General features: G+C 36.7%; 4 protein-coding genes and 1 pseudogene across 6 annotated transcripts; 3 read left to right on the forward strand and 2 right to left on the reverse strand.

Annotated features, from left to right (window-relative positions):
- Window positions 1–652: 652 nt before the first annotated feature.
- Window positions 653–2,837, forward strand: LOC125215448 (glycine-rich protein A3-like). Of its 2 annotated transcripts, none has more exons than XM_048116867.1 (3): window positions 653–769; window positions 1,406–1,688; window positions 2,224–2,837. In XM_048116867.1, the coding sequence occupies exons 2-3, from the start codon at window positions 1,427–1,429 to the stop codon at window positions 2,487–2,489; spliced, it is 528 nt and encodes a 175-aa protein (XP_047972824.1). In that variant the 5' UTR covers window positions 653–769; window positions 1,406–1,426; the 3' UTR covers window positions 2,490–2,837. The 2 variants fall into 2 exon arrangements, with proteins under 2 accessions (XP_047972824.1, XP_047972825.1); XM_048116868.1 differs by having other exon boundaries at window positions 764–858.
- A 781-nt stretch (window positions 2,838–3,618) lies between these two features.
- Window positions 3,619–6,724, forward strand: LOC125211461 (ABC transporter E family member 2-like). Of its 2 annotated transcripts, XM_048111266.1 has the most exons (11): window positions 3,619–3,847; window positions 3,924–4,009; window positions 4,096–4,193; window positions 4,259–4,376; window positions 4,455–4,544; window positions 4,751–5,055; window positions 5,131–5,503; window positions 5,584–5,853; window positions 5,933–6,178; window positions 6,258–6,329; window positions 6,381–6,724. In XM_048111266.1, the coding sequence occupies exons 1-11, from the start codon at window positions 3,742–3,744 to the stop codon at window positions 6,426–6,428; spliced, it is 1,812 nt and encodes a 603-aa protein (XP_047967223.1). In that variant the 5' UTR covers window positions 3,619–3,741; the 3' UTR covers window positions 6,429–6,724. The 2 variants fall into 2 exon arrangements, with proteins under 2 accessions (XP_047967223.1, XP_047967222.1); XM_048111265.1 differs by having other exon boundaries at window positions 3,639–3,847; window positions 6,258–6,724.
- On the forward strand, window positions 6,431–11,625 carry LOC125210152 (annotated as a pseudogene).
- Window positions 11,626–11,735: 110 nt separating this feature from the next.
- LOC125212664 (pentatricopeptide repeat-containing protein At4g19220, mitochondrial) lies at window positions 11,736–14,606 on the reverse strand. The gene has a single exon (XM_048112893.1). It carries the CDS (start codon window positions 14,571–14,573, stop codon window positions 11,796–11,798), a length of 2,778 nt encoding a protein of 925 aa, XP_047968850.1. The 5' UTR covers window positions 14,574–14,606; the 3' UTR covers window positions 11,736–11,795.
- Window positions 14,607–18,005: 3,399 nt separating this feature from the next.
- On the reverse strand, window positions 18,006–25,376 carry LOC125216732 (arabinosyltransferase XEG113-like). Its single transcript, XM_048118497.1, has 13 exons — window positions 25,037–25,376; window positions 23,608–23,910; window positions 23,320–23,525; window positions 22,754–22,859; window positions 21,999–22,255; window positions 21,645–21,780; window positions 21,252–21,346; window positions 21,094–21,147; window positions 20,363–20,476; window positions 19,132–19,230; window positions 18,924–19,058; window positions 18,587–18,673; window positions 18,006–18,513 (listed from the first exon to the last, which is right to left on the reverse strand). The coding sequence occupies exons 1-13, from the start codon at window positions 25,209–25,211 to the stop codon at window positions 18,346–18,348; spliced, it is 1,935 nt and encodes a 644-aa protein (XP_047974454.1). The 5' UTR covers window positions 25,212–25,376; the 3' UTR covers window positions 18,006–18,345.
- Between the last annotated feature and the right edge of the window lie 418 nt (window positions 25,377–25,794).

Genomic DNA, 25,794 nt, shown 5'->3' on the forward strand with positions numbered 1-25,794 from the left:
CATTCCGTCAATGAAAAGTGGTTTCATTTGTAGACGACACAAATTTTAACGAGAAAATTGGTAAAATAAGTGAGAGGTGAGATAAAATAGATAAGGTAGAAGAGAGGAAGAGAAAAAAAATAAAAACGGGGAGTAAAGTATGATTGAAGAGAAAAAGTAGATAAATGGTAGATATAAGTTGTAAATAAGCAGGATGTAAATATAATACTTCCTCCGTCCACGAAAAATAGGGCGCATTTGCCATTTTTGATTGTCCACGAAAAATAGGTCACATTCAAAAAATGAAAGTTTTCAACAACTTCTCTCCTACTTTTTTCAGTTTTCTTTTACTTTACCAATTCTACATTAAAACCCGTGTCATTCATAAAGTACCCTATTTTTCGTGGACGGATGGATTAGTAGTTCAAGAGAAACATTTTTTACGGACATCTGAATTTTTTTTGGATAGAATGAGTAAATATTATACATTACCTTCTAGTAAGAGTATTTGTAATACATTTCAATGTTCAATAAAAAACATATTGTGATTGTAATAATACAGTACTATACTATTTTGCCATAGGAGTATATCACAATCAAGAATTTATCCAATACAAAAAGTCAACTAAGTTAATCAAATAGCCACGTGTGATGGAGCAGAAATATCTACAAAAAAATACGTCACAAACGCGTCTAAAGAAAGCGTGGAATCCTCACTGGGTAGGGAGTACTAGATAGTCTACAATATAAACGTTCTTCTTCTCACATTCAATTCTACCGGATTTTCAAGGTGATCTCTCACGCTCTCATTTTCTATTTATTTTCTCTATAATGTTGCGTACTGGTTTTGGTTGAATTTTCATTTGCAATAATACGCAGGTGAGTGTATGGTTGGCAGATTCGGTAATTTCCTCAAGTTTTGATCACTTTGTGCGATTGATGCTTTTGTTTTGTTTCATGTATTTTGGATTGATTAAGATCTTGGTAGAATTTGTGAAATCGGTTGACTAATTTCAATCCTTCTTCATTTAAGAGAAATAGAATATAAATGTTTTTAGATTCAGAAATTCAGTGTGCATCATGTTTCCTTCCTTATGTTTTGCATAATAAATTTGATTTTGGTAGCTTCCTTCTCTGTGTGCTGTATAAGATGCTTGATTTTGGTTAGTAGAGAGGGAGTTAGTAACATTGTGCTCTGCTCTGATTTCTTCAAAATTATAATTTATTGTACAGGGTTTGGGCGACAAGAGATTGATTTTTAGTTGATACATCTGTTCCATTGTTTTAGAACAATTGTCTTTTGCCTTTTACATTCATAAGCTATTCATCTTACTTAGTTGAATGTGATTCAACTATTATCTATGTTATAATCTATATCTATGTGAATGCATATGCTCACCATCCCGTCTCAATTTATGGTTTGTAGCATCGAGTAACATCAGAGAAAATGGGAGGTGGAAAGGACAAACATGATGAATCTGACAAAGGGCTCTTCTCTCACGGTCACGGCGGCCATTATCCACCCGGGCAGTACCCACCAGCAGCTGGAGGGTACCCTCCGGCTGGCTATCCTCCTCAGCAAGGTTATCCTCCAGCTGGATATCCTCCTCAGCAAGGCTATCCTCCTCAGCATGGCTATCCTCCTCAGCATGGCTATCCTCCTCAGCAAGGCTATCCTCCAGCCGGTTATCCTGGTCAACATCACTCAGGTGCTTTACCTTACCTCCACTTTTCGTATATTTATGCTTGTGATATGCTGGGTAATGTGTTTTAGTATGTATTGCACTCTGGTGGATCAGTTACAGACTTATAGGGTGACTTAAGTGCATCTTGATGTGATAACTCTGGCTGGTTTGATAAATAGTTTCCTCTCCTGGTTTGACAGATATGACTATGGCTGAGCTTGAAAATTCTCTGTTTTGTGAAATATATATGTTTGAAGACTGTCAAGTTGAATTTGGTGTGCACATTTGAGAGGAAAATGGAATTCAATGCTTATAGAATGATACTCTTTAGAATGCCAATTCAGCATCTATTTCCTATCTATCTTTGCTGTGGAGTTTGAATGACAGGAATATTAGTCCTTTATTCCATCTGGACCGTAATCAACCATCCTTCGGTATAAGGCTTTGTGTTATCTATATAAGTTTTCCGGCTCCTAAGATATTTATGCAACATGAAGAGTTTAGTAAATGACAATGTATTTGTCGATAGCTTGCATCTCACTGAGGTTTCCCCTTTCAGGAGGAGGATCCTCTATTGGAGGAATACTAGCAGGAGGTGCTGCTGCTGCTGCCGCCGCCTATGGTGCCTCCCACCTCGCACATGGAGCGCACGGAGCCCATGGAGCACACGGAACTCATGGAACCTATGGTGTTAGCCATGGAATGATGGGGGGCCATGTTGGTCATGGGAAGATGAAGCATGGCAAGTTCAAGCACGGGAAGTTCGGTAAGCACGGGAAGCACAAGGGCAAGGGCTTTGGAGGCAAAGGCAAGAAGTGGAAGTAATCCCTCCATTGCCCTAAAACGGTGACTTATATATAAACCAGCCGGTTATGCTGTTGTAATTTCCGTTCCTTTCCTTTCCTTTTTATTAACGTATAAACAAAAGCGAGTAATATGTTGATCGGCATTGTGTTGTGTTGTTGCCAGTGCCCTTCGATAGTTAAGCTCGGCCTCATGGCTTTAGAGCTGGTCTTTCTTTTTTGTGTGGCTGAACCCTCTTAACTCGTTGCTGGTTTTAATGTTATAATTTGGGAAAATTGAAAATTTACATATGTTTTAAGAATGAAATTCAATCTTGTATTTATGGAGACATGACCCTATATGAATCAATGAATTGATTGTTTATGCGAAGTGATATCCAAAAGTCAGATTTTTTTGGTGATATGTACTTTGTTGGTGGTAGTTTAGTTTCTTTTTTTTATTAATTCAATGGTATTTCAGTTTGTTCTGTTTCTTTTCCTCTCAAAAATCAAAATCATAGTAGTATTTGTTTTTATGCTGAATTAGTTATTGCAAGAACAATGTCTGTTACCTGCAAAAAGTTATAACTATGCTTTTGAAATCTATAATTAGTTGCAATATTTGATTAGAACAAATTTATGCACTTTCCGAGTCGAGACTCGATATTAATTTTGTTTGACTTCAAAACAATATATTCCTAAAATAAAAAATTTCCTCAGGTTAAATAATATTTTTCCTTAGGGTACTTCTTATATTATGATTTGTTTCCTTATAATATACAATATTTATTTAAATTATGATTTACTTATGAAATATTTTCTATTTAATGTGATTAGGATTTTCTTTATAGTGTCTATATATATAGAGTTGTTTTTCTTTATACTTTGCATCAAAAAAAGTATAGTGTTGATTTGCGTTGAAGTGCATATATATTGGTAAGTGAAAAAACGCACCAACTCTTAGTAATTGATAATAAAGAAGTGTAAATGCATGCTTTAACACAATCCTCTGTATATCAAGTGAACTGAATTGGCGTTACGGCTTGATCTTTGTATTTTTCATCAACAAAATCATATTTGATCTCTGTTACCTAAATATGTATGTCGTCTATCAAGTGAACTGAATTAGGGTTAGGGTTTGATCTTTGTAAATTTGATTCAATAATTTTATCAATTGAATTGCAATAAATCATACAGTATTTGTTATATGCTTAATTTAGAGTTACTGTTTTTTTTATCTTGATTTTGATTTGAAGTTTACATCTGATCATCAGAAAGCAGCTGAATAGAGAGAGATGTCGAATCAGAAGCTGACTCGTATCGCGATCGTGAGCTCCGACAAGTGCAAGCCTAAAAAATGTAACCAGCAGTGCAAAAAGAGCTGCCCTGTTGTCAAAACAGGTATATTTTGTATATTAGCATCATGTAACTACTGATATGATATGATATGATATGATATGTTTCCGTCTTTATCCAGGTAAACTTTGCATAGAAGTGACTTCTGCATCCAAGATAAGTTTGATTTCAGAGGAGTTGTGTATCGGATGTGGTATTTGTGTTAAGGTTCGTCGATATATGAAATACCGCATGTTTTCTTCATTGAATTGGATGTATATTGATCTCCTTACTTGTTATGCATACTCTTCCAGAAATGTCCATTTGAAGCAATCCAGATTATTAATCTACCAAAAGACTTGGACAAGGATACGACCCATCGTTACGGTCCTAACACCTTTAAGTTGCATAGGTTGGTTCGACTGCGTTTTCCACACCAACTTTGCTTGCTTTCTAACTTTGTCAACCTTTTCACAGGTTGCCTGTGCCTAGACCGGGACAGGTTCTCGGCCTTGTTGGAACTAATGGCATTGGAAAATCTACTGCGCTTAGAGTTTTGGCTGGGAGTTTGAAACCTAACTTGGGTCGCTTTAATGTACGTAACAATTCAAGTATCTCTGAATTTGCTTTGGAGATCAGATCAACATGTTGCTTGACATTTTCTCTCTTGCAGAATCCTCCTGATTGGCAGGAAATTTTGACTTATTTTAGAGGATCCGAGCTCCAGAATTACTTCACCCGTATTCTTGAAGATAATTTGAAGGTGTTTGCCTCTTCTTCACTCTTTGAGTTGTTATACTTTTCAATGTTAGGATGTATATTTCATCTTCTTCCGAGTAAGTGTGTCAATAAATTACATTGCTTTGATATCTCGTTGATATCTCGGTTTTTAGATCATGAAAACTTCTCTAGTTAAGTTCAAAATCAGTTTTAAGTTACTAGTCTTCATTGTGATGCATTTATTCGCAGGCAATCACAAAGCCCCAGCACATTGATCACATCCGTAAAGCTGTTCAAGGCAACGTAGGGGAAGTTCTTTCTGAGAGAGATGAGAAAGATATGAAACAAGAACTTGCAGCCGACCTTGAGTTGATTCAAATTATGGAACGTAATGTTGAGAATTTATCGGGTGGAGAGCTTCAGAGGTTTGCGATAGCTGTTGCTGCTGTACAGAATGCCGACATCTATATGTTTGATGAGCCATCGAGTTTTCTTGATGTTAAACAAAGGCTCAAAGCTGCCCAAGTCATCAGATCGTTGCTTCGACCTAATAGGTACTATCATTTTCTCCGTTTAACTTTCTAAACATCATTATTTACATGGTTATGACTCAGTATCTCTGTTTTCAGCTATGTGATTGTGGTAGAGCATGATCTCAGCGTGCTTGATTATTTGTCGGACTTCATTTGCTGCCTTTACGGGAAACCTGGTGTATACGGGGTTGTTACGCTTCCATTCTCTGTGAGAGAAGGAATCAATATTTTCCTGGCTGGATTCATGCCAACCGAAAATCTTAGGTTTAGAGACGAATCTCTTACATTTAAGGTTGTTGAGACTCCACAAGAGGAGATTGAGACGTATGCGAGATACAAGTATCCAACCATGATCAAGACTCAGGGTAAATTCAGGCTCAAGGCCGTGGAGGGTGAATTCACCGATTCGCAAATTATCGTGATGCTCGGTCAAAATGGGACGGGGAAAACGACCTTTATACGGATGCTGGTATGTTTGTTAGTTAACGTTAAAAAAATGTCTTAGTTTTGTTTTTGCTATGCTGAATCTGTTGTCCTTCGAAATGTTAGGCTGGTTTTTTGACGCCCGATTCAGTGGAAGGATCTGATGTGGAAATTCCGAAGTTCAACTTCTCTTACAAACCACAGCAAATCAATCCGAAATTTAAGGATAGCGTGCGAGAGCTGTTGCATAAAAAAATCCGGGACGCGTACATGCATCCGCAGTTCGTATCAGATGTGATGAAGCCTCTTTTGATTGAACAATTGATGGATCAAAAGGTTGAGAATCTTTCTGGTGGAGAATTACAAAGAGTTGCCCTCACTATTTGTCTTGGACAGGTAATAATAGCAATACATATTCATTATTTGGTGTTGTGTTCCTCATTTATGCATGTTTGATAAATGGTGCGGTTTGCAGCCGGCTGATATATACTTGATCGATGAACCGAGTGCGTTTCTTGATTCGGAGCAGCGTATCGTTGCTTCAAAAGTCATCAAGAGGTTCATACTTCACGCGAAGAAGACTGCATTTGTTGTCGAGCATGATTTTATCATGGCAACGTATCTTGCGGATAGGGTGATTGTGTATGAGGGGACTCCATCCATTGATTGCGTTGCTAATGCGCCTCAATCGCTTTTGACCGGAATGAACCTCTTCTTATCTGTAAGTTGCATCGATTGTTTTCGATATATCTGGCTAACCGAATATCCACCCCTGACTAATGAATTTTGTTGATATGCAGCACTTGGATATAACATTCAGAAGGGACCCCATGAATTTCCGGCCTAGGATCAACAAACTGGAGTCGACCAAGGATCGGGAGCAGAAGTCAGCTGGAACGTACTATTATCTGGAGTCGACCAAGGATCGGGAGCAGAAGTCAGCTGGAACGTACTATTATCTGGATGACTAAACATGCTCCAAAGTTGCCTCATTTACGAGCACCCGAATGCCAATGAAGCGCTGCAGCCCCTGCCCCGGGGTGTGCTACGTGTTGTGTTTCTCAACGTCGATGTTTCAAGGTGATGAGGCCGGAGGCTGCAGTTGTGATCGAGTGCTTGTTGGACAATTGGGCTGGTTGGCTCCCCTGCTAGGATTCTTTGTTCAAATGTTTCAGAGTTGCCTTTTGTTTCTTGTGATTGTTCATATAATCTGATATGTACTCCATATTTTGTTGGTGGTAGTTTTGTTTTACCTTTTTTTGTTTAATTTGCATACTCCATACTATACGAAATTTCGACATTTTCAAATTTTTTGTTTTGAATTTAAATACATTAACTTAGAATTTTTCAGATGTTTCAATTAAGGTCAAATTAAAATTGATACTGTGTATATTTGACATATTACCAATGGCTAAATGTGGCAACCCAATAGGATAAGTATGTAAACATATGAAAATTTTGACATTTTCTAATTTTTCAAATGATCTGTCCTTTTTTTTAAGAGTATTTATTATTCTTATCTTTCAAATTGTGCATTGTATTATGATATGATTTTTTAATTTTTATACATTAATTCTTAATTTTTGTGATTTAACATGATTATGTAAGAATTTGCACGTAAATTTTATTTTAATTGTATACTATTTTTATTTAAATTATTTGATTTTAAAATTTTGATGAATTATTATCTTCATTTAAATTTTAATAAATGTAAATTTAAATAAATACGTATTGGACATTAAATGAATTTATTAAAATCTACGAAAATCTCAAGAAATTTTTAAAAATCTCGAAAGTGTGTGCATATACAAACAAATTACTCCTACCATTTTTCTATTCAACTAACGTCGTTTTTTTTCTCGTGGCTTTTTGCCACGCTGACACTCTCAACGAAAACATCTCCTAGGCTTGATTAACCGGTTCTCCGGTCTCAAGTATCCGGAATCGAAACCGAAACCGACCGAGTAATTGAGGAACCGGGAACCGGAGAGCTAGTTCCGGTTCTGATACCGGTTCTAATGTTTTTAAAAATTCTGGTTCCGGTTCTACCCGGAACCGAATAATATATCAATTTTAGATTTTATAAAATTGAAATTTTTTACTAAAATTTAAATATAGTAATTAATGGTAAATTATTTATTAATATTTGTCAAGGTTAGTTTTAATTCTTCAGTTTCAGTGAATTATATTCATTTGCTACTTGGATATTGCTTAAAATAAATGCTAGTTTGGGTTGACCATATGATTTTCCAATTTATGTGTTTGGGATATTATATACTTCATTTATGATTTCTATTATTAATCATTATACTCATCGAGGAAACATGCGAAGGAAATACCATATCTTTGGTTTGACATCACAGGCAACTCGTGAGCTAACGGGAGGATCAAATTTCTTAATACTACTACTAGCTCCGTTACCTAAATATTGTCACACTTTGACCCGACACGAGTTTTAAAAAATGTAATGGAAAATGAGTTGAAAAGTTGATGGGATAAGGGTTCTACTTTTAAAGTATTAGTTTTATAATAAAATGTGAGTAGTAATGAGTTAGTGAAATATGAGGTCTATTACCAAAAATGGTAAAAAATGAAGTGTGACAAACTTTCAGAGACGGTGGTAGTATTACTTAGTGGAGATGGTGTGATTTTGTTGTATCTAAGCTAAATTTGGTCGTGTTAGATTAAAATTAGGATAAATAATAAATTACTTATTGTGAATTATTACATGTTAATTAAAATTAAAACTACAATTCGGTTTCAGTTCGGAACCGAAATCGACCGGTTCTTACCCAGCCGGTTTCGAACCTGAATGGGTCCAAGATTCATGAAAATTAGCAACCGGGTATCCGGTCAACCTTACCGGGTAGAACCGGAGCCGGCCGAATAAACAGGCCTACGATCTCCTTCAATTTAGAAGGAGTATTAAATTATTAGAAAAACTCAAGTTAAAAATAAAAATTCAAATTTGACAAAAAACCATAAAGTATTAGTACAAAAGTTTGCATTGTGTATTTATCGACAATTAATATTTTTTTTCATTCACAATCAAGGTATTCCAATGTCTTCTGTTTCTTTTCCTCTCAAAAATCAATTTTATTTGCTGAATTAATCGCAATATTTGATTAGTTAAAAACGAATTTTCACGTTCCGAGTCGATTCTGGAATCAATTTTGTTTGACTAGAAGCTTGCCAAGTTAAATCGGAGGAAGTAGCAATCCACGATTTTCTGCCAACCCAATATCTTTCAGTAATTATGATTTATTTTATGAAATATTCCTTAGGTTAAATTTGTTTCCTTAAGACAATAATATATACCTAAATTATGATTTAGTTGCTTAATATATATTTTTCATTTAATGTGATCAGGATTAGGATTGGAATTCTTTATATAGTCTATACACAGAGTTGTTTTAACATTATACTCTGCATCCAAAAGTTATAATGTGTTGATTCAATTGCGTTGTGTTTGAAGTTAATATTTGTAAGTGAAAACATGCGCTAATTAAAATCTTAGTAACTGAGGATAAAAAAGTATCAATTCATGCAATGCATTGTTTTTTATCTTTGTTACATGCTTAACGCAATCATGTAAAAATATCTATATTGTCTATCAATTGAATTGAATAAGGGTTTGCATTAAATCATTATTTGACAATCCTTATTATATGCTTACTGTTTATGTTTTTGTTGATTTTGATTTTAAGTTTACATCTATACATTAGAAACCAGCTGAACAAAGAGATGGCGGATCAGGATACGACCCATTGTTATGGCCCGAACGCCTTTAAATTGCATAGGTTTGTTTGGCTGCAGTTTCGTAGCCAACTTGCTTGTTAAAATGCTGCATTCTAACTTGTTGAACCGTTTCACAGGTTGCCTGTGCCTAGACCTGGAAAAGTCCTTGGCCTTGTGGGGATTAATGGCATTGGAAAATCGACTGCGCTTAAGGTTTTGCCCGGGAAGTTGAAACCTAACTTGGGACGCTTTGATGTACGTACCAAATCAGCCACCCTCGGATTTGCAATTTGATTTCAAGATCAACATGTTGCTTGACATTTTGTCTTTATGATTCCTTGCAGAACCCTCCTGATTGGGACGAAATCTTGACTCATTTTAGAAGATCCGAGCTCCATAGTTACTTCACCCGTATTCGTGAAGATAATTTGAAGGTGTTAGCTCTGATAAAAAAAAAAAAATTGCTAGAATGCTTTGCTTCTTATTTCATATTCCATCTCCGTGTTGTTAAATCTCTTTTGTGATGCATTTATTCGCAGGCAGTCACCAAGCCCCAATACATTGATCACATCCCGAATGTTGTCCAAGGCAACGTTGGGCAATATCTTCCTGAGAGAGATACGAAACAAGAAATTGCAGCTGAGCTTGAGTTGATTCAAGTTATGGACCGTAATGTGGGAGATTTATCGGGTGGAGAGCTTCAGAGGTTTGCGATAGCTAATGTTGCTCTACTGAATGCAGACATCCATATGTTTGATGAGCCATCGAGTTATCTTGATGTTAAACAAAGACTCAAAGTTGCTCAAGTTGTGAGATCGTTGCTTCGACCTGATAGGTTGGCGACGTTCATCTTTTTGTTAACTTTCTAAATATCCATATTTACATGGTTATGAATGATTATCCTTTGTTTTCAGCAATGTGATTGTGGTGGAGCACGATCTTAGTTTGGTCGAGTATTTGTCGGACTTAATTTGCTGTGTTTACGGGAGACCTGGTGTATATGGAGTAGTTACTCTTCCGTTCTCGGTGAGGGATGGAATTAACGTTTTCCTGTCTGGATTTGATCGAAATGATAATCTTAGGTTCAGAGATGAAACTCTTACATTGAAGGTTAGTCCAATTCTATTACTCCTAATATGTAGTTTTTGGGCAACTGAGAAGCGTATTGCCTTAAAATGTACTTCTCGTTCGTCCTTCCAGATTGTCGAGACTCCACAAGAAAATGCTGAGGAAATTGAGATGCGTGCAAGATACAAGTAACCAACCATGACTAGGACTCAGGGCAATTTCAGGCTCAAGGTCTTGGAGGGTGAATTCACTGATTCGCAAATTATTGTGATGCTCGGTGAAAATGGGACGGGAAAAACGACCTTTATACGGATGCTGGTATGTTGTTACTCAACGTTAAAAAAACGTCTTAGTGTTGTTTTTGATATGCTGAAGCTGTTGTCCTTCCAAATTCTAGGCTGGTCTTTTGAATCCCGATTCAGTGGAAGGATCTGACGTGGAAATTCCCGAGTTCAACGTCTCGTACAAGCCACAGAGACTCAGTCCAAAAGTGAAGTGTAGCGCGGGAATGCTGTTGCGTTCAAAGATCCCTGGCGCATGTATGGATCCGCATTTTGTATCCGATGTGATGAAGCCTCTTTTGATTGAGCAATTGATGGATAAACAGATTGAGAATCTATCTGGTGGAGAATTACAAAGAGTTGCCATCACTCTTTCTCTTGGAAAGGTATGTTCCAATCCATATGATTGTTATATTTGGTGTTTTGTTTCTCATTTATAAGTCTTTTCTACTTGGTGTGGTTTGCAGCCAGCTGATGTGTATTTGCTAGATGAACCGAGTGCGTATCTAGACGCGGAGATGCGTATCGTTGCTTCAAAAGTCATCAAGCGATTTATACTCGACAGGAAGAAGACTGCATTTGTAGCCGAGCATGATTTCATCATGGCAACATACCTTGAAGACAGAGTGATTGTGTATGAGGGAAAGCCATCCATAGATTGTGTTGCTAATCCACCTCAATCGCTTATGACCGGAATGAACCTCTTCTTATCTGTAAGCTGCAGCATCAATTTTTTTCGATATATCTTCCATAAATGGCTGCCCGAATATTCATCCCTGACTAATCAATTTGTTGATATGCAGCACCTGGGTATCACCTTCAGAAGGGATCCCGCGAATTTCTGGCATAGAATCAACAAGCAGGAGTTGACTGAGGATCGGGAGCAATCTTACTATTATTTGGATGACTAACTTGCAGCAGACGTTTACGAATGAAACGCTGCTGCCCCTGCCACGGGTTGTGCTGCCATTTGGTAACGACGAGTTCTTATCGAACAAAGATGTTGGTTGGATCCCCAGCTAGGATTTTTTGTTCAAAAGTTTGAGATTATGAGTTGCAACTTAGGATTTGCTTTTGTATTGTTGATTATGAACTCACATTACAGTTATTTTTAACAGTTATAGTGCATTTTTCTCATTTTTTATTTTCTTAGGAGTATTTTTTTCTTATGATTTGAAATTATAAATTGTACTTAATTAAATTGGTATTAAAATAGGGAAACTGCAAACGCAGGCAGAAGAGCATATAATCTCACCTCAAACCAACATCAATAAAACTGAAAGCAGTTTGTTTCTTGAGCTGTTTATCATATATCAAACTCCTCAACTCAACAGCTTCCTCCCATTTCCCAGCAGCGATATACATATTACACAACGCTACGTAGTAACTCCCGTTCTCCGGCTCCATCAAGAAGAGGATTTCCGCGACATGTCTCCCCATCTCAACGTCTCCGTGATAGCTGCACGCACTCAGCAGGGCTCCCCACGCGCCCACAGCATCGCCTTTCCCAGGCAGATTCTCGATAAATTCACGAGCCTCACGGAGCCTCCCTGACCTCCCGAGCATATCCACCACGCACACATGGTGCTCGGCTGCTGGAGCCACTTTGAACCCGCTCATCATGCTCTCATAATAGGTGCGCCCTTCATCAACCAGCCCGGCATGGCTGCATGCTGAGAGGAGGCTCGTGAACGAGCCACTCGTTGGACGGCATCCTGACCTGATCATGTCGTTGAACGTGTCAATTGCCCTTGAGCCGAAGTTATGGAACCCGTAAGCAGATATGAGGGAGTTCCATGCAGCAACTGACTTCTCCGGAGAATGAAGAAAAACGCGTTCGGCCTTATCTAGCCTGCCCCCATTGCTGTACATGTCTGTCAGTGCAGCAGATATGAAAGGATTCTTGTAGAGATTCAACCTGAAAACGTGCCCGTGGATCTGTTTTCCGTAACTCATGGCTCCTAGCTGGGCACAAGCGGAGAGAACAGTCGAGATGGTGATCTCGTTAGGCTCGAATTCAAGAGAACGGAACAACTCCAGAGCTTTCTTGGCATCTTCATTTTGTGACATGGCAGATATCACACAATTCCATGAACACAGGTTGTGGTCATGACTAAGGTTGAATGCTAACGTAGCACTCTCCGAATCACCTAATCTCCCGTACATCGTCACCAGTGAGTTCTGCACCCGCATATCAGTACTCGCCCCCGTTTTAATTGCTAAACTGTGAACTACTTTCCCTTCAATCACTAACCCAAGATTCCCACAAGCGGATATGACACCTCCGAGTGTTATAGAACTACATTGAACCTGCGCTCGCCTCCTCATTAAGTCGAAATATTCCAAGGCTTCCCGGAAATGGCCCTTGTGACTGCAGCCAGCAATGACCGTGTTCCAACTAGTGGCGTCGAGCTTAACAGAGGTGCTTCCGAACAATGTAGAAACATCCGACAAGGCTCCACAAAGAATGTACATGTGCATGAGGGAATTCAAAGCAAAAGTTTGGTTTAATAACCCCAGCTTCATGCTCCAACCATGAACCGATCTTCCAAATTGAATCGAATCTGGACAATCACAGGATGGAAGCACTGCCAAAAGAGTTGGCAAGGTGAACGTAGAACAACAACCGAGCATTTTCTTGAATAGGGTCCGAGCTTCATGATATTGCCCGTTGTGGGCATATCCAAAGATCATAGTGTTCCACGCTACCAAGTCTTTTTTCGGCATAGTCAAGAATAAACACAGAGCTTCATTAAGTTTACCACACTTGGAATACATATTAATCAGACTGTTTATAACCGACGTTTCGGATGCCATCCCTCTCCTAACGATGAATCCATGAATAGCTTTTCCTTCATCAAGGAGCATAAGTTCAGCACAATAAGGAACCACAGTGACAACCGTAGCCATATCAGGTTGAATCGATGTTACAAGCTGCATATCACGAACAAGGTGAAACGCCCCCACAGCTTGCTCATTCAGAAAGAAACCTTTAATCAAGGCATTCCAAGACACCACATTCTTGATCACCATTTCTCCAAACACACATTCAGCAGCAGAGATATCTCGAAGCTGAGCATAGAACGAGATAAGAGAGTTAGCAACCGAGACATGGCTGCTCCCTGTGTATCCTAACTTGGTGGCCCAGCTGTGAACTTGCAGCCCGAAATCGAGCTCCTGCAGAATAGTACACGCCGCCAAGGCACAAGAGAAACTAATACTATCGGGATGATTTTCAAACGAAGCCATGTGTTTGACATACCACAACGACCTTTCAGGGTGACTATTGTAAAAACAGCCACTGATAATCGAATTCCACGTGACAAGATCCTTGAATTTCACCTCCCCAAACACACACTCCGACGAGCTCAAATCAGCACATTTCGCATACATATCAATCACAGCATTGCTCAACACGGTGCACGCAAGCATCCCCGCTTTGATGCTCAGTCCATGTGCAACCTGGCCTTCTTTCCCAACTGCTTTTAAACTCGAATACGCCGATACCAAAGCAACGAGACTAGTGGCGCCGAATTCGTTCCCCTCAACAACCATTTTCTTGAACAATCCCACTGCAGCTTCGGGGCAGTTGTTATCTATGCACGCCCTCATCATAGCGCTCCACAACACCATATCTCTTGCAACAGCTTCGCCAAACAAGGAATACGACGATGCCAACTCCTTACACCTAGAGTAAAGAGTAAGCAGAGAAGTAACGGTGGGGAGATGGGCAAGATCGCCTTTTTTCACGGCTAAGGCGTGCGCCATTGCGGCATTTGTAGCGCATGGTTGCTGCTCCAAGACGCATTGAATAATCTTGAATGCATCTGGCGATGAAAGGAAGCATTTTGGTTCTTGCGGGTCTCTGTGAGACATTTCGTCGAGCAGATGGGGCGCGGATGAAATAACATGGGATGCGGCATTGGAGCTGAATTCTTGGAGGTGGAAATGGCTAGTAAATCGGAAACGTAGATTTGGTCTGAATTTGACAAGTATGGATTGCTTGATTGCCAATTTCAAGCCGAGCATTACTTTCAAACAATATATGAAATGTAATTAACCTTCCACCTTATGAGTATTAGCACATTTAACATTATCTACGAATAAATTATAAGTACTGAAATATTTTCTCTGTCCAACAGAATAATCTACAGTTTTTTTTTAAACATCTAATAAATTTCTACACACTAATTTATTGGGGAGTGATCAATTGCTAACTCATAATTTAATTGCTAACTACAACTAATTTAAGGCTATAGGATTTTAGAAAACGTGTGGTCTACAATTTGCCACGTGTAATTTTCGTTTTTATTAATAAAATAAAAAAAGATAAAAAAAAGTCAAATTAGGGTTTTAGATGAAAATGTCAATATAGTGTTTCGGAAATATCAACACAATACTTTGAGAATGTCAACACGATGCTTTAAGAATGTTAACTCATTGCTTATATTGACATTCTACATGTATTATATTGACATATTTTATATAGTATGTTGACATTTTTTCTGCTTTACTTAAAAAAATTGAAAAATTTTCGAATTTTTTTTTCAAATTTTGACGTCCGGAACATATGCATATATGATATCGATGGAATCCTTATAAAATTATCTTTAATTTGATATATGTTATATGAATTTAAAGTTTTGGGATTTCTTTTAAAAGTTAGTTATAACTAAACATGTAGTTAATTGACATTAATACCCCTATTGATATTTTATGGAATTAATCCTATGACTTTATTGACGTTTTTTGTTGATCGTATTGATATTTCTTGGTTGATGATCTAGACCCTTAATTTGAATATCTAATGGCTATTATTTAGTTATAGTTAGCAATTAGGTATTGAGTTAACAATATAACACTCCCCCTAATTTATTTATCATTTGTCCACATAGTTTTCCAGAGCGGATCTCGTGCTCCACTTCTCATACTTCACTCATCATCCACCTCTCACAACCAAATAAAATAATTTTTCATCACTTATTAAAATTACTCATAATTATAATATTATTTTATTTGATTGTGAGAGGTGGACGAGGGGTGGAGCATGAGAAGTGGAGCAGGAGATCTGCTCCGGTAATTTCCTTGTCTACTAAATTTTTTCTCCGTTTATTTACAGGTTCATTACATAATATCTTCACTCTAGGGGTGGGATTCGGTCGGTTCGATTCTAACCAAACCGATTAGTCAGTTAACCGATTCTCATTTTTTCCGAAATTCAAAACCGAAACCAAACCTCTTGTCGGTTCGGTTCCTCAAGGAACCGATTAGTTCGATCTTCGGTTCCACCGAAGGAACCGAACTCAAGTGTAATACATTCAATAAAAATAAAAAATTGCTATTGCTGGGATGTGATCATTATCTTAGGACTAGATGGGTCTATTACTTTTGAAATGAGGAGCACAAACTTTGGGACTATTCACGATCATTATCAATTTGGGAGTTTGCAATCACACACCAAAAATTAGTTTGCCGTCAAAATTAGTTTGCAATGAAGTTTGCAAGAATTAGTTTGTCGTCCAAATTAGTCTGCAAGAATTCATTTAGTTCAGCAGCGGCGGAGCAGAGAGTAGCGGCAGTTCTTTTATGGAGAGAGCAGAATCTTAGTAATTTAGGATTTTTACTGTTTTATATTCTACTTTTAAGTTTTTGATAAATGATAAATTAAAGTAAATATAGTGCAAATTAAAATTCAATTCACAAATTACGGTTCTTCGGTTCTAACCCTTCGGTTCTCGATTAGAACCGAGAACTGCCTAAATCCAAAATCTACTAACCGAAACCGAACCTTAACCTCATTTTTCGGTTCTCGGTTAACCGGGAATCAAAAAAATAAGGTTCGGTTCTTGGTTAATCGGTTAACCGAGAACTGTTTCCCCACCCCTACTCCACTTCAAACCCAATTTAATACTTCATATGTCCCATTAAATATGCAACGTTTGTTTTTGTGTACTTGTTTTGGAAAAATTATAATAAATAACTAAAGTGGTGAAAAAATAAAGTAAGAGAGAAAATAATGTAGAAGAGACTCCTTTATATTATTCTTTTCTTTACGTTATTTTTTTATCCATTTTAACTATTTATTATTATTTTTTCAAAACACATGTGAAAAAGTAAACGTTTCATATTTAATGGGACAGAGAGAATACTTTAACAAAGTGGGACATTTTCTTCTTTAACTATTTAACATAAATCCCGGAATTTGAACCCCCCATTTAACTATGGAAATTTTTTTCTAAAAATGGCAAATTTTTAAAAAATGAGTACTTCCCTCCGTCCACAAAAAATAGGCACATTTACTATTTTTGGCCGTCCACAGAAAATAGAGCACATTCATTTATGGAAAGTTTTCAACAAATAATAACTCTGCACATTATTCCACTAACACTACTTTTCACTTGCTTTTTCTCCTTCTCTCTTACTTTTTTTTCTTCTCTCTTACTTTACCAATTCTACATTAAAACTCGTAACATACACCAATTGCTCTATTTTTTGTGGACGAAAGAAATATAAAAAGAAAGTGAGAAAAAATTAATAGAATATTAATCGCACTTATATACATATTATTTATAATAAAATGTAATAGAAATAGTTAATGAAACTTTAGACTTTTTTGTTATAGTGAAAGGACACTTCTATTGTACTCCCTTTATCCACGACTGTTTTTCTATTTTAGTCCGTCTGCAAATAAAAATCTCGATTCATTTATACTAGAAATGGTAATAAGTCTCACTTTCACTAACTTATTCTATTCACATTTCATTTAAAACTACATAACAGTGGGACATTATACTAGTAACTTTTATCCACTCACTATTCTTAATATTTCTTAAAATTTATCCCGGAGAGAAATAGGACTCCTATTCACGGACAAAGGAAGTAGAACAAAGAAAATGGCAAAAAGAAATTCTTATTATGGGATGAAAATAGTATGTACTCCTTAAATGCTTGTTTCTATTTATGATTTGTTTCAAAACTTATATACTACTCCCTTCGTACTACTTTAGGAGTCTCACTTGAGTTCGGTACAGGTTTTAAGAAATGTAAAGGAAAATTGGTGAAAAAAAGATAGTGGAATGTGGATCCACTTTTTTATATTAGTTTTATAGTAATAAAATGTGATTAGTGGAATGTGAAATCTAATACCATCTATTTATGAAATATTCCAACTGGAACTCCTAAAATGGGACATCCAAAAATGGTATACTGGAATTTTTAAAGTGGAACAGAGGAAGTAGCTTGGAGGAAGATCAACTACCACGACATTAAAGCTTGGAGAAAGATCAACTGCCACAACATTATTGCTTGGTGGTATTCCTCGCCTTTGTTATGTCAAGAGATCAAAGTAACGAACCTCAAATAAACCAAATCAAATTGAAAAAAAAAAAGAGAGAGAGATCAACGGTTGTGTTAAATATTTATAATTCGTTTCGGAATGATATACTACTCCACTAAGAACTCTTCTCATCAAAACTTACAACCGCTTGATCTCCAATTATTTGCAAAGCTACATTTGAGCCCAACATTTTTGTGATAAAATTATTATATATTTGTTCTAAGATACAGGTTACAGAAGAAGCTTTAACACTAGCCTAACCAAAGTAAAAAAAAAAAAAAAAAGGAAAAGGCGCAAACAAGAAAAAGAAAGTCGTCTCCTGCCTATGTATAAATTTTGAGAGCTCAACTTGCATAGCCCATCAAACCAAGACGCTACCGCCCGGTTTAGGATTGCAACATTTCAGGGCTTTCTTCTTTCTCCTCCGATTTGTAATGCAAGCATAAGTGTACACTATGACATGCCTCAGAGTGGGGGATGATCCTCTTCTGGAGTCTGGGGAGGTTTTGGCTTCCAATCGGGCTTTTCATCCCAATACACGTCGTAGTATATGTGGCCCGGAGTGTGATCCTCCACACAACACCAAATGCCTGTATACCGCTTCACACGGTTCCTGAATTTTTCTTCCCTCTCCTGTTCGAGTAAAAAATTTGAGTTCCCATATCCATACAAGGATGATAAGTAATAGAAAGTTGGGGTAGCATGCCTTGTCACTGAATCCTAAGAAGGCTTCTTGCATCGATGAGAATTGAATCACTTTGACATCCTTCAATGGTGAGAATATGGCTTTGAACTGTAGGTAAGGGACAATGTAAAGTTTTAAACTTTGGTACAAGTAGCAAGATGAAGTTGTAATATAATGGCAGAATAAAGTTCAATATTAAATTGTAAATAATCTGAAAATTTTCAAGTAGGGTTCTAAAGCAATCTCAATGCTTCAAAGTATAGAAATGATGCGAAGCTGACGTTCCCATCACATCACCTGATGAGAATATGAAGGAAACAAAATCGAAACCACTGAGCCTAGTCAAAATCCGAATTACCGTTTCCTCTTTACTTCGCTTAGGGAACTTGAGAATACCAGCTGGATTTGTGCTGTTTGAATTTGTGCTGTTTGAAACTCCACAACCCGGTGTTCCTCCTTGACAGAGATGCACATCAAGCCATGAATCTTTCACCTGGAACAAAAGATGGGGATGTCACTCAACCACGTAGTGTGCATTACTTGTGTTCTATGTGAGAAGCACTAACCTGCTGCGGCATAGATGGATTTTCGAAGAAAGAATACTCTCTGATGTTAATCCCTGGTCCAAATTCCTCCACCGGGAGTTCTTTTAACATTATATTAACCTGCATTAAAAATTAAAGGAAACTGTTTCAGCAGACTGACAACAAAGCTTTTCCAACTTATTCTCTAAATCTACCTTCACATCAATAGACTCTGAAATGATTGTGTGCATAGGCAACATACAATGAAATAGTGTAACTTAGAACATAATATTCTGCTTATAAATAGAAATGATAACTCATATTCTTGGTGATGCAAAATAGGTTTTACACAGAGAGCAATACAACTAAGTTAGACTAGGAACTGAACCTTAATTAACATATATTGATCAGGAAGAGAGTAAAAGTAAAATATTTTCAAGCAATCTCCTACTCCCTCTGTCCCATAGTAGATGGCACACTTGGGAGATGGCACCGGATTTTAGGAGATGTTATTTTGTGTGTTAAGTGGTGAGAGAAAATATAATTTTATAATTGATGTGAGAAGGAACTTTTTCCCAAAGAGGAAATGTGACATCTTTTGTGGGACACACTAAAAATGAAAGTGTGACATCTACTATGGGACGGAGGGAGTATTAAAGTTTAAATATATTACTCCCTCCGTCCCATAAAAATATGGGCAATTGAAATGGCACGAGAATTAAGATAAAATTGGTAAAGTAAGAGATATGAGTAGAAGGGTAGTTAAAATAGTGTTAGTAGATAGTGGGACCCACATTATTAGTAGTGTTTAATGGTGGTATAAGTTGTAAATAAGTTGATGTATATGGATAATAAATTGTGATAACTTTCCAAAAATGGAATGCACATATTTTTGTGGGATGGACGAAAATGGAAAGTGCAAATATTTATGGGACGGAGGGAGTATAAAACAGATTAAAGTTCCACAATAATTCTTAGTATTGGGTGCGTGTGAGCGTTATGACTACTTTCAAACACATATCTAAGAAGAAGTTGCACCTACAAAGACATCACTTGTTTTATGGAAACATTTATTCTGATGATACTTCCCTATCAGCAATTAGTAGGCACATGATATATTTCATTAATAGTAAACTAAAAGCACCATGCTACATTGCATAAATAGATATTGGTTTTTCTAACAAACTATATCCTTGCTTCCTTAAAAGAAAAACAAGCACTACTTTAATAACATCTTGGTTGCATCTCAAGTGTAAAATTGGAGAGAGATGACCTCAAACACATGATCCAAAGGACAAATGAACGGTTGCCTTGTCAAGGTGCCAGGCAAAACCCCTGGATGTCCAAACCACAGCCTATCCAACCTGCACCATAGTGGAGGCATTACCTAAAATCAAAATAAGAACAAAGATCACAAGATGAACTCAGAAAATGTGAGAGTAAACTAGAGGTACATATGCTATCCAGATCTGCTCCTTCTAGAGGTCATTACTATTGCAGTCACAGTAAAAACGAGGAATCTATCCCATGTCATGCAGAAATGTGATCTTCCAGGACTGTAAATTTGAACTTACAGTAAAAGCTACAAACCAAAAGAAGTCTTTCTTTCTTATGTACATAATCCATCTTATATTCTCTCAAGAAGCTTAAGAATATGTAAACCAACCAACAACTGTTTTAGACAACAACCAGAAAGAAAGAGGAGACTTGGTCAATAAATTTAACTAACACAAGCAAGCAAAGAGGCCACTTCTTCAATATTTTGATATTCAATGAGGCAAGTTGTAATTTAACAGGCTAGAACTGAATACTCTCTAATATGGAAATCCAGATGTTTTGCATGACCAGTAAAAAAATAAATATGATATGATTGTTATATTAAGAAAATAAACAATCAAGAGTATTGAACCTCAACTCAATGTATGAATATCTATTCAGAAGTGTGAAAGAAAGAATAATGTTGAGCAATGGTTGGTAAAATCAATAGACTACAGAAGTTCATACCAATGTGCGACCCAACAATGAAGCAATGGCAAGAGCAGTTCGTATCTGCTTTATCTGAAAGTCAGGAGCAGTTTTAGTAACATAAAGGCACAAAATCCTACTATACTTGACATTTTGAAACTAAAAAATAATGAAATAAAAATTCTATGTGCACATACTTGGTAATTGACAAGAGCAAAGTGAGAGTCAAGGTTATGCTCTCCATCTAACATCAAATTCTTGGGGATATTAGGTTTAAATGTCAAAAATCCTCCTGCAATGATGTCCAAAGAATCAGAAATCGATTATGCTGGGCCAGCTAAAGCAGCTCAATGTTGGCAGTACTCATGCATCCTAATTTGTTTAATATTCCCCTTCCCTTATTCATCATTTACATTTTTAGGGCAGCCACAACTAATAACTTCGGCAAAACATAAATTTTTTTTAGAAAATAACTTACTCGGATATTATTTGATAACACTAATGGTTAAGTTATAGTAGTACTTTTTGGGGGCCGGAACAGGTAGGTCAAAATATAACGATGGAAATAATGGAATGAAAAGAATTCTAACCTGGGGCATCGTAATACTCCGGAGGATCATAGAAAACCTTAGCTTCACGTAATCGATGACGTTTTCCTTCAGTACCAGCAAACTGGAATGTGGTGTGCACAGCATACGGCTCCAGTCTTAGTTGTTCATATATGGCCTGCCAAGTAAATTAAAATTCGTTAGAATGGCATGCATGTTGCATGTTGGATTTTTACATTCAGGAGTCAGGACTTGCAAAATCATTTCTCTGCAAGACTTTTTTATCTCTGTTTTGGGAGGGGTGAAAGAGTTGGGGGGGGGGGAGGTATTGTACTATTAAGTCAGATTAATTAAAGTTTTAATTTGTAATCAAGGCCAAGCAAACAACTAAGCCACCTGGACGAAGTAAGTATGTCCACTACAAAATATACTTGCGGGGAGAAGGCCTAGCTTAAGCTCTCCATCATAAGCATATACAAGTCCACTTTCATCATCAACAGATGGACCCAGCTGCCTGCGGACAATCTCATTGAAACCATTTTGATCCCATATCTTATCATCTGCTAAAAGCATTTCCTTCCATTCTTTTGCTAATTTTTTTGAAGACGGAGTTGGTCTCCAGTGAAAGATTCCTATGTTGTAGGCCGCACCAGCTGTTCACGAGGAAAATTAAAAAAAATCATGTTTGGGTACAGAAGGAGTAGATATGAAATGTTTATAACATCTACAATGAAGAAAATATTGTACATTAAGCTAATTGACTGGCAAAGAATTCTCTCTGTTTTCAGAGATTATCTTAAGATTCTTGCAATGCTACTGTTTCCTCTGACAATTTTTTCTTGCATCCTAATTTGAAAAAAGTAATCCTCTGTTCTGTCAAGATCCTATTTTCTCCCAAGATGCCAATAAGGTTTTCGATGATTGTCAAAATATTCTTTATAAAATAGGGGGAACTTACTATGAAATAAATGAAGTAGGCGCAATATATTTTTCAAAAGACTAATAAAACTCTTCAATAGTTAAGAAATAAATTTTACATAGTTATATTAGCACAACAAGAGATGTTCTGATTGATGTCCAGCGAGAAGTTATATCCACTTTCAGAAAGAGAAAGCAGTAAGCGACACAATATTCAGACTTGGACGTGTTACCTAGTTTCCAGTCATCCAATCGGTCATCTACTACTGTTGGTGCAACTTGATCAGTAGAAGTCAGCACGTCTGCTTCAGGAAAACGTGCAAGATAAGGAAGGGGGTTCTGTTCAAAACAAGTTATTGTTGTTAAAATAACTCAAGACAAGAAACTTTATTCCTCTACATTTTCTGACTGAGTTGCATAGCTTGAAAAACAAGGGGGTCTCAGGATACTCAAGGGAAGATTAGAAGGAAAGAAATCAAGTAAGCTCCAAACTGAATGCTTTATTTATCTACAAAAATATATTTAACTTTGCAACGTGACTTATGTTAAGAGGACATATAATGAATTAGATTTGTCAAACATCAAATTTAGAAAGCACATATAAAACAAACTGCACGTAGCATACAAACATATAGTACATGACATAAGTAAGCACATAAACCCCGTGCCACTGCCCATTTGGATACAAAAAGAATGGCAGTTCTCTTCAGCACAAGAATTATCCACAGCAGAAGAATGTGCCAAAGAGGACTATAGCAACAAACAGAAAGACATTCGCTGATAACTGTTTAAGAATTACCTTTAACCAAACCATGTCAGTGTCGCACATCAGTAACTCAAAGCCGAAAGGTAAGAAAGAATCTATCAGAATAACCTTCTCTCTACCCATCTTATGAAATGTTGGAGAGCCCCATCCAACATCTAATGTGCTCATATGACTACCCATATCAAAAACTGGAACACCCTTCCAATAAAGAGCCTCCAACAATTTTATGTCCATTGCACCTGACAGAAAATTGTTGTTTGAATATTTAGTATATCAATTAAGTGGCACAAAGTAATGTTTCTCCATTCAGAGCATACGTACCAACGAGAAGGTTGTCAACACCCATATCTGACAAATGTTTAACCCAACCCAAGATGAAATCCATGAAGGCAAAATTTCCAAATGTCACAATTATAACATTATCTTTCACCCTTTTCCCAACCAGTTCCTTTGTCAATTTAAAAGTCTCCAAAGGTGGCATTTTGGTACCAGAAGGAGGAACCTTCCAAATAGGTTGCAGAGGTTCTTTTCTATGTTCAGATGTGTTATCAGGTGCCAGTGCCACACCAGCCACTGAGTAATTGGAAGAATCAGATGCAGAATCGAAGGATATTGAATGTGATTCTGCAAAATGCAGGGAGGCCAAATAAAAGAAGTAAATACACCAGTTATGTAAGGTACTGCCAAGACAAAATATTGAAGCTTCTTGTAAAATAATACTCCTAATTTGAAGGTTACTAATTACTTATTGTCCATAGCCTTGGAGAAGAAAAGGAACCAAACAAACATGAATAACATATATACGAGTGAAAAAGGTATGACTGAACGTAACCCACAAGCAGTACCATTTGAACTGCCAATTCCCATTTAGCTGGTAGAAAACTGGAGAGATCACAATTACACGCAATTGTAGCTATAGGAACCATTATAAAAGCAATTGAGAATGATAAATAATTCTATGTTTAGAACAGTGAACTCAGCAGTTGTTAACTTCAGTTAACATTTATCAAAGATAGAATAGTGGAGTAATAAACAGAAATTTCCTTCAAAACAGTTTACACCATGGAAATAATTCAGATGTATAACTGCCATACGGTAAGATACTAAGATAGCATGAAATAATGAGTGTCTATATGTCCTCGTTACTCTTGCTGCCGCTTAGAATTTTAGTTCACACTAAAATAATTTACAACAAGAAAGTTTCTCAGATTATAACTCGAAATGGAAGGAACACAGACTATAAGATCAAAAGATCTTAGCAGAGTTTAAAGAGTGCAATGGAAGGGGTGCTGATTTTAATATCAATCTTAAACACATTATCCAACTATACATTCAGCCATCAACTTAGGAAAGTGCTTTTACCTATCTTATATAGTCAACTGAATCGTTACCATCCCCAAAAAAAGTACTACTAGTTAAATAAATAAACAAACCATTTGTCATCCATCACAGCTAAAACCAAACCGTATGTGTTTCCCCAGGCAGCTGCAGCAATAGGTCAACGTTCATTTATCGAGCAACATACTAAACGTAAACACGAAGACTAATTAAATCAAAATCTCCAAAAATCAGCAACAATTAAGCTAAACTCCAACAAATCTAAAGCTACATTAAACTATAGAGAGAAACTACACAAGCAGCCGCCAGCTGAGCAAGGTAATCGCATTTAATTGCAAAACTACGCAGAAAATTATACGCATTTGAGAGAGAGAGAAAAGAAAAACACAAAGTCAAAACAAACTCGACTCACCATTGGCGCCGTCGCGGGACGCAACCCAGGAGGAGGAAAAGAGGGAGTTGGAGCCGGAGAAAACTGCGGAGAAGACATAAATTGAAGAAACTACGATTCCGATAACGACGGTGGCGTAGATCGTTAAGAACAATGGCCTGAAAGTGTAAGTCGCCACCTCCTTCAATGGAGCCATCAAATCCCTCAACTTCCTTCGTAAAATTACGAAGAAATTGCAGAAATTGGGAATCAGTGTGATCTCATTTCAAGTTACCTTCCATTTCGATCACGGTGGTGGTTGGTTTCAACTCAAACAAATAAGCTAAATCCAAATGTTAGTTGAAATTTCGACTTTCAGCCATGAGAGGGGTTTAGGCTTTTTATTATCTGTAATTGCATTATCATTTTTTTTTTAATTATTTGATACGATCATTTTTCGTTTATTTAGTTTAAATAGAATTGTATACAGCAATCCTTTTCCCATTTTAAAAAAAAAAAGTTGAACATTTTCTATATCTGCGCCTAATTATTGTAGAAGTAAAATTATTTTCTATGGGAAAATCAGATCCAAGTATGGTGGAAAATTATTTTGTTAGATAACGAGAGGTATTTTTTTTTCAATTTCACTGTAATAATGCAATAACTTAAATATTTAATTTTCGTAATAAAAATAATTTTACATTAGCTCAACATTATTCTTCCAATAAATCAACTTGTATTTTATTTATTCGTGTTTTGCTAGTAATCTCGAATTTGAGAAATTATCATAGACTTTACTC

This window comes from Salvia hispanica, chromosome 3, assembly GCF_023119035.1.
Source record: "Salvia hispanica cultivar TCC Black 2014 chromosome 3, UniMelb_Shisp_WGS_1.0, whole genome shotgun sequence".
NCBI classification, from domain to species: Eukaryota; Viridiplantae; Streptophyta; class Magnoliopsida; order Lamiales; family Lamiaceae; genus Salvia; species Salvia hispanica.

Bases quoted from the DNA above. Each gene is read 5' to 3' on its own strand.
- LOC125215448 (XM_048116867.1), top strand. From the start codon at position 1,427: ATGGGAGGTGGAAAGGACAAACATGATGAATCTGACAAAGGGCTCTTC. The intron at 1,689-2,223 runs GTGCTTTACCTT...TTCCCCTTTCAG, and splicing joins TCCTGGTCAACATCACTCAG to GAGGAGGATCCTCTATTGGA.
- LOC125216732 (XM_048118497.1), bottom strand. From the start codon at position 25,211: ATGGCTCCATTGAAGGAGGTGGCGACTTACACTTTCAGGCCATTGTTC. The intron at 21,148-21,251 runs GTATGTGCACAT...CCTGACTTTCAG, and splicing joins TTGCTCTTGTCAATTACCAA to ATAAAGCAGATACGAACTGC. The intron at 18,514-18,586 runs GCATGCTACCCC...TTACTCGAACAG, and splicing joins TCTTAGGATTCAGTGACAAG to GAGAGGGAAGAAAAATTCAG.
- LOC125212664 (XM_048112893.1), bottom strand. From the start codon at position 14,573: ATGCTCGGCTTGAAATTGGCAATCAAGCAATCCATACTTGTCAAATTC.
- LOC125211461 (XM_048111265.1), top strand. From the start codon at position 3,742: ATGTCGAATCAGAAGCTGACTCGTATCGCGATCGTGAGCTCCGACAAG. The intron at 4,010-4,095 runs GTTCGTCGATAT...ATACTCTTCCAG, and splicing joins GATGTGGTATTTGTGTTAAG to AAATGTCCATTTGAAGCAAT. The intron at 4,545-4,750 runs GTGTTTGCCTCT...ATTTATTCGCAG, and splicing joins TTCTTGAAGATAATTTGAAG to GCAATCACAAAGCCCCAGCA.